Raw genomic sequence first — 6,765 nt, forward strand, 5'->3', positions numbered from 1 at the left:
GTTTCAGACCAACATATGTCATTGCATTATAGCCCATTTATTTGATTTTGAGACATTGGACAGCCAATAACTAAATATATCTTTTAATCAATAGGACATTCGGCTTTTCGATCGATAGCACGACATAACTGAAGTGGTGTTTCGTAATACTTGCATGAGTTGGGGGAGTTTTTGTAATATATAAAATTTAAGGGGTGATCAGTCAAAATTGTATATTTCCAATTTCCTACGGTGTCTCCTCGTCTTCTATGTCTGCAGGCAGTCCCAATCCTCTATTAATGGCGCCTTTGGAAAGTGCTCCGCCTCGCGTCTCTTCGAACTTAGCGCAGTAATCCCTATGAAAGCCCTTCGCCTCAGCTCCTAAGCGACAACGACAGCCTCCGACACCGTCCCAGTAAAGATGGCGCGACTGATTTCCTCCGCCGACTCCGACGCCGCCGCTGCTGCGTCGCACCGCGTGGTGTTCGTGGACACCAGCCTCGACACTCACCTCGCGATGGCCGTCTCCGAATCCGACACAGTGTCGGACCTCAAAAGTAATGTAGCTATTGAGATTCTCACTAAAAATGACTGATTGTTTGGAAGGATGAAGTTTCGTGTCAGCTTGACTCTTCATAGCCTGCATTTGCACACTGAAATGATTCCCTTCCATCAAAGGATCTCCTCATATGGTCAAATACACGGTCTTGTATTGTTCGATTGATCATTTGGCATGCGTAGGCAACTTCTGTTGGAGTTGGTATCTTATGTTTTGGGGAAACACTGTTAGATAATCTTCACTTTAGTTTAATAGCATTGTACAGTGATTTTAGGAATATTGCTTGGTGTTTGCTCGCAGAGAAAATTATTCAAGCGCACCAGCCGTGCTTTCCGCAGTTCGGGGAGATCAAAATCAACGCAGTAAAGGTGCGTTGCCTTGGCATGAAGAGCATGACTTAGATAATTTTGTTGTTTGAGTACTAAAATGCTGATGAGATTTTGTAACCTGACAGGTCGAGCGAAGAGGGCACTCTTATCACTTGTCTGACTCCATGCTCGTGATAAGTGCATTCAATGGGATGAAGAAAGATTTGTTTCTTGATGTTGATGCTTCGAGTCCAGGGGAGCGCCAATGTTTCACTGCCGTCATTGAGGAACCTCCTAATGCTATAGTGGAGATTAAGGAAAGGAGTGATGAACATGGGACCATTGGTGCCATAGGAAATTGCGGTAAAGTTGTAGGAGATTTAGGGGTCGCATTTGAAGCGTATGATCTAGAAACTTTGCCGCCAGTTGTGAAGTGCTCGGGATTACTGGATGAAGGTAGTCCATCAGAAATTAGTCCGAGCAAGAAAAGGAGGAAAATGAAAAGCCAGGCATCAACACCTCTCAATTCATCCGATGCTACTGTTCCTCCTTCTGGGAAGGTTGTTCCGGACCAGAGTCATGGGGAAACGATGGAAGTTAATGCTGGGGCTGCTGTCACTAACCTTGAGAAAGCCATTGTCTTAGGAAGTTTTCATACTGCACCATCTTCTGAAGTCCTTGATAGTAGCAAGAAGGCTGATGATGGTCTTGTTCAGCGAGCAGGTAAGAGTATGGTGATTTTCCCCATTCTTATTTTTGCCTATATTGGGAGTTTTAAGTGGATTACAGGATTTATAACATTTCTCTCCCTTTTCAGATGCTGAGATGAATGATCAGGGTGCTGGTAAAAAGAAAAGCCAAAGTGCAGCTGATTTTGTCGATGGGGATCCCTCTCTTCTTCATGAGATGGATGTTGGACTTCTTTCAGCTGGGAATGCTGTTCTAGCCAATAATCAACTATTGGAAACTGGTCGACGTGATACGAATGAAGTGTTGCAGGGCGACGATGCTCATGTGGGTGCTGAAGAAGTTAATGTTGCCCACGCAGCAGATACTGATAATGTTCTGGAAAATACAGTTTCTCCAAAAAGAAGGAAGAAGAGTAGCAGACAGAGGCCTCCTGGAGAAAAATTGGAAATATCAAATTCAAAAAGTGATGAAGGTAATCCTGGTGATGGTTCTTTCATTGACCTTCTGCAAGCTGTAGATTATATTCAATCTGAAAATAGGTTGAATGATGAAAAGAACTTGTCAGAGGAGGGAAAGGAAATAGCAGTTGCAGATGCAGACAAAAAATCTGGCGAGGAACATGGACTTGAGATGGAAATCTCTCGGGAAATCACAGAAAATGCTGGAATTGATGTGGGGAAGAGGGAGAAGAGAAGTAAAAGACAAATTTTGAAGGAGAAAAATGTTGATCAGAGAAGTGATAGACCTGAGCAAGATCGAAGCAGGCAATCGAAAGTTGAGAAAATCAAAATAGCAGTTGGGGATGCAAATGAGAAGTCTGGTAAGGGGCATGAAAATGAGATGGAAATATCTGGGGAAATTGCAGAAAATGCTGAACCCATCATAGGGAAGATTAAAAGGAGAACTAAGAAAAGGAGTTCTAAGGATGACCGGATAAGAGATGGGCCTGGGAGAGAGCAAAGCAGTCCATCCAAAGACGAGGGAAAAGAAACCAGGTCAATGGCTGCTAATAAAAAATCTGACGAGGAGCGCATGGATGAGATGGGATCTCTGCAGCATATCCCAGATGAAGCAGCAGTTGAAGATGATCTTGAGGTGAAGATACAGAAGAAGAAAACTAAGAAATGGAGTTCTAAGGAGAAAAAGGATGATCAATCGATTCATAACATCGGAAAAGAGCAAAGCTATTTGCCTCAAGCAGAAGGAGGAGGTGTGCCGGCTGTGGATGCTGATGGCAAGGACATTACAGAGAAATCGGCAGATGCAGGTAATCTCGAGGAGAAGACAAAGAAAAGGGCTACGAGACAGAGATCTAAGGAGAAGAGTGCTGATAGAATTGATAAAAGTGGAAGCCAGTTTTATCTCAAGCAGAGGGAGCGAAAACAATAGCTAATATGGTTGCTGAAAATATATCCTAGGAGAAAGTATGGCATTAGTGATTCTGCAGGCATCCCGTAAAAAGTTGTGTCCATCTTAGTTGGAGCTGTTAACCCTGACAACAACGAGGCCATGTATGGTCGGTTGCTAGCCAAATATGTTGTTCACCAGTTGAAAGTTCCTTTTGGGTGTACTAAGAACTTATTACCCATGGTTTTTGTTGATATGGTGTACTCATGCTAATGACTACTTATGCAAATGGCTGGACAGTCTTATAAAGAACCATGACTACTTGATAGAGTGATCATAATTTTTGCACGAAATGTCCGGCTGTGGAAAATAAGATCCAAGTGAACTACCAATTCACCCTTATGCATTTTCTACCATTTTCAAGTTCAAGGAATGATTGCAGAGAAAATTCGTACAACTTCAATAGGAAAAATTTTCCTAGAGATAAAAGAAAATCCAATATCCTGTGTACCTACCAGATATTCTTTTTGTTGCTAAAACAAGAGCCATGCTGCATCTTCCAACTCAATATGCTGGAAGTGTGGTTCCAGGTTTAATTACACACCTACTTGGTATGTAGTTGATTAAAATCCGTTGAACTCTTTAGAAGTTTGATAAATGCAGTTCATTGGTTTAGTAATATTCATTAGACATAAGCACCAAAGAGGGGGATACACCTGCACATTGTTCAACAAGAATCGTGTGCATTGATAACAAATTATTGCATTCATGTATCTAACAAATAGAATGATGTAATGTGAGATAAGAATTTGTAAGCAATTGTCGCATCCGTTACAGACAGTCAGTGTCAGTAAGGAGTAAGTTAGACAGTCTGATGTGAACGTAAGATTTTGTTTTTCCTTATTTAGTGTCCTATATATCATTCTTCGACATCTTCACGAGTTATCCTAGGTTGTGTTTGGTCAATCAGATATAAGGGTGGATGTAATTTCTCAAATTGTTATTCGGTGTTTAGTGACCATTGAGATAGAATATTGGGGAAGATATAACAAAATTACTTATTAAGGAACAAATCCTACTTAAACGGAGGTTTGAACTTTGAGGCGGATTAGTATATAAATTTGGCCAAATGACAAACATACCTGCTCTACAGGGATTTGATTTACAGCTTTGCCATTACAATGGGAGAGCATTTGACAGGGGCAGTGGGATAGCATGAGAAAATCTCCAAGCTGTGGTAGCTCAATGCCGGCCATCAGCCCCGATTTGTGCTTCAAAAGACAATACAAGATATGTACAGATTTGCCATTTGTGCTTCGTATATTCAGATTATTTCTCATGTGATGTTCCAAACACAACATTAGAATCTCAATCCTATCATATCCCAATTGAATATCCTGTCCCGTTTTAGTAACCAAACATTGTCTGCCCTGGCCAAATGCATTTAATTTACGGCTGCTTCTTCCGTGCATATTTTTTGTTTTTTCACATCATACGTAACTAATTTATACCTTAGATCCCCCTCAATCTAATTTGGACCGTCCATTTTTATAAGTTTTAAAATTACAAAAACACTGTAAAAAATCACGACATAATCCCTTTGTTATATAAAATGTGATTTTTGTCAACAATTCTTTCCATCAGTCTTCAATCCCATCACAAATCCGGATTGATGATGTGGATTCCTATTATTACGCCACGTGTAATATTAAACCAAACCACTTAAGCAAATTGAGTTACAAGAAGCTCAATCAAATGGTTTAATCAAATGGTTTTCCACTCTCCCAACTATACGGTTTAATCGCAGCCAGAGAAGAGGGAGCGAGTGACCGTTAGGTCACAGTGGTGCTCCGTAAGATTAGCCTCATACATAATTGCTAGTGAGTCTATTTGTTCTTAGTTTTTCCATTGATTCGATTTTGTTTGACCGTCGATGAGCTCCTTACCTTTCCTTCGTGAATTCTGTTAGCTATCGCAAGAATGTAGCGATTGAAGAGCTATTGCTCAGCATTGCTTCGCGTATTAATTATTGATGCCGTTGTCGACTATTGCTGGGGACATCACTCATCAAAAGCTTTTTCAAGATATTCCTATTTCAAAGCCTTTTTGGATGTCTTTGTTTTCCTCATAGTGCACACGTCCTACCGTTGGTTACTTTATAAACTGTCTGAATTGGCTTCACTGGGGTCTTGAAACTAAGCGAGGTTGATTGGAGCAATCGGGTTTTTTTCATCTAGGGTTCTGGTAGAGCGGCAGGTGGGTGCTCCTTATGGTCTTTATTATTAGGCTCCAAGTAGGTTGTGTGCTCGGATTTCTTCTTCTTACTCTTCAATACAATGAAACAACCCATGTTGTAATTGAAGCTCAGAAACCTTGAACAAGATGATGCCTTTATTTCTCTGTATTTGAACATGGCTAATTTGTGATAACATTGAAGGACTACAAGATGAAAATATGAAAGTAAATAAGAGAAATACTTAAAAATATATATATGTAAAATAGACGGCTCATATTAAATGAGAGGATTTAAGGCTTATATCGATTTTGTTGCTATTCGTGGAATTTTCTTTCCTTTTCATTTCAGTCTGATATTCTTCTTTGTCTTTTTTTTGTTTTTTCACAGGTTATCACCTCTCCAGAGTCCATATTGATAGGCACTTTTTTACTATGTTGAACATATATATATGATTTTTCTTCTTGTATGTGGTATATATTGTATCAACAATATGAAAATAAAATTGCATGGGGAATTCTGTGAAGATGCTTGTCGAGTTAATGGTTCACATTAGGAAAGGATTTATCTTATTTGCTTAACATGTAAACTTGTGCTTCAATGTATGTAATTTCGCTCAACTTTAGTAAAAGTGACCCAAATATGGATCCTAATCGCAGAATCTTTACTGTCCTGATAAATATACCGATTTACAATAGAAATCCTGATTGTTGAGAATACATAGAATTGTGTTCTGAGGAGTTCATCCATCGATTACCGGCCAGCCTCAACAAAATGGTCAAATCGCTCGAAAAAACCAAATGACCTTCTGCAGTCCCAAATTTATGGGAACCTTGACCGACCCTTCTGCAATGCCTATTCCCACCAGGATATGGCGAATTTCAGTGAACAAATCCCATCATGGCAGCACTTCTAATCAACACAACGGTACTATGTGGAAGAGACGTACAACAATGCAGCTTCCAACAACACCCAAACGAACGAGGAGGCGGGCCTTATCATGCCTCCGCCAGAGCCATGAGTATGATAGCTTGGAACTGTCGTGGACTTGGTGGCAGCCTGACAGTTCGAAATCTATGCCATCTAATAAATAAGCACCGCCCTAGCATGGTGTTTCTTGCTGAAACGAAGTCCAATTCTCAAAGATGCAACGAGATAGCGCAAAGATGTAGTTTGATGGCATCCATGTGGTAGAGGCACAGAACCAGGCTGAAGGACTTTGCTTACTCTGGCACTCTGAACTCCAGGTAACTATTATATCATAATCTCCTCAATACATCCATGCTAAGATTCGTCATCGGATCTTGCCCTGTGATTGGCTGCCCTCTTGCGTCTATGATCCACCCGATATTGCCCCGAAACATGCTTTCCAGATTGAACTTAAAAATTATGCTGACTCTATTACTTGTCCATGGGCACTTATTGGTGATTTTAATGACATTCATAGTGCTTCTGACAAGCGTTGGGGACGCAACTTTGCTTCCTCCTCCCTTGCTTTCTTGGATGATTTCCTTAGTCACTCAGGTTGTGTGGATGTGGTTTCGTCAGCAATCCTTTTACTTGGAGGAACAAAAGATGGGGTGCCTTCATAAAACAACGCCTTGATAGAGCCATTGCCAATGGGGAATGGAGGCTCCACTTCCCAAAGG

At 40.7% G+C, this 6,765-nt stretch overlaps 1 protein-coding gene across 1 annotated transcript; it reads left to right on the plus strand.

The window, feature by feature from the left end:
• Positions 1–249: 249 nt before the first annotated feature.
• Positions 250–3,223, plus strand: LOC116192017. The gene is made up of 4 exons (XM_031520409.1): positions 250–536; positions 839–906; positions 993–1,569; positions 1,664–3,223. Exons 1-4 carry the CDS (start codon positions 401–403, stop codon positions 2,923–2,925), a joined length of 2,043 nt encoding a protein of 680 aa, XP_031376269.1. The 5' UTR covers positions 250–400; the 3' UTR covers positions 2,926–3,223.
• Positions 3,224–6,765: the final 3,542 nt, after the last annotated feature.

This window comes from Punica granatum, chromosome 1, assembly GCF_007655135.1.
Source record: "Punica granatum isolate Tunisia-2019 chromosome 1, ASM765513v2, whole genome shotgun sequence".
Classification (NCBI taxonomy): domain Eukaryota; kingdom Viridiplantae; phylum Streptophyta; class Magnoliopsida; order Myrtales; family Lythraceae; genus Punica; species Punica granatum.

Coding starts and splice junctions, on each gene's coding strand:
- LOC116192017 (XM_031520409.1), top strand. CDS start 401: ATGGCGCGACTGATTTCCTCCGCCGACTCCGACGCCGCCGCTGCTGCG. Junction 537..838: donor CACAGTGTCGGACCTCAAAA/GTAATGTAGCTA, acceptor GTTTGCTCGCAG/AGAAAATTATTCAAGCGCAC. Junction 907..992: donor TCAAAATCAACGCAGTAAAG/GTGCGTTGCCTT, acceptor GTAACCTGACAG/GTCGAGCGAAGAGGGCACTC.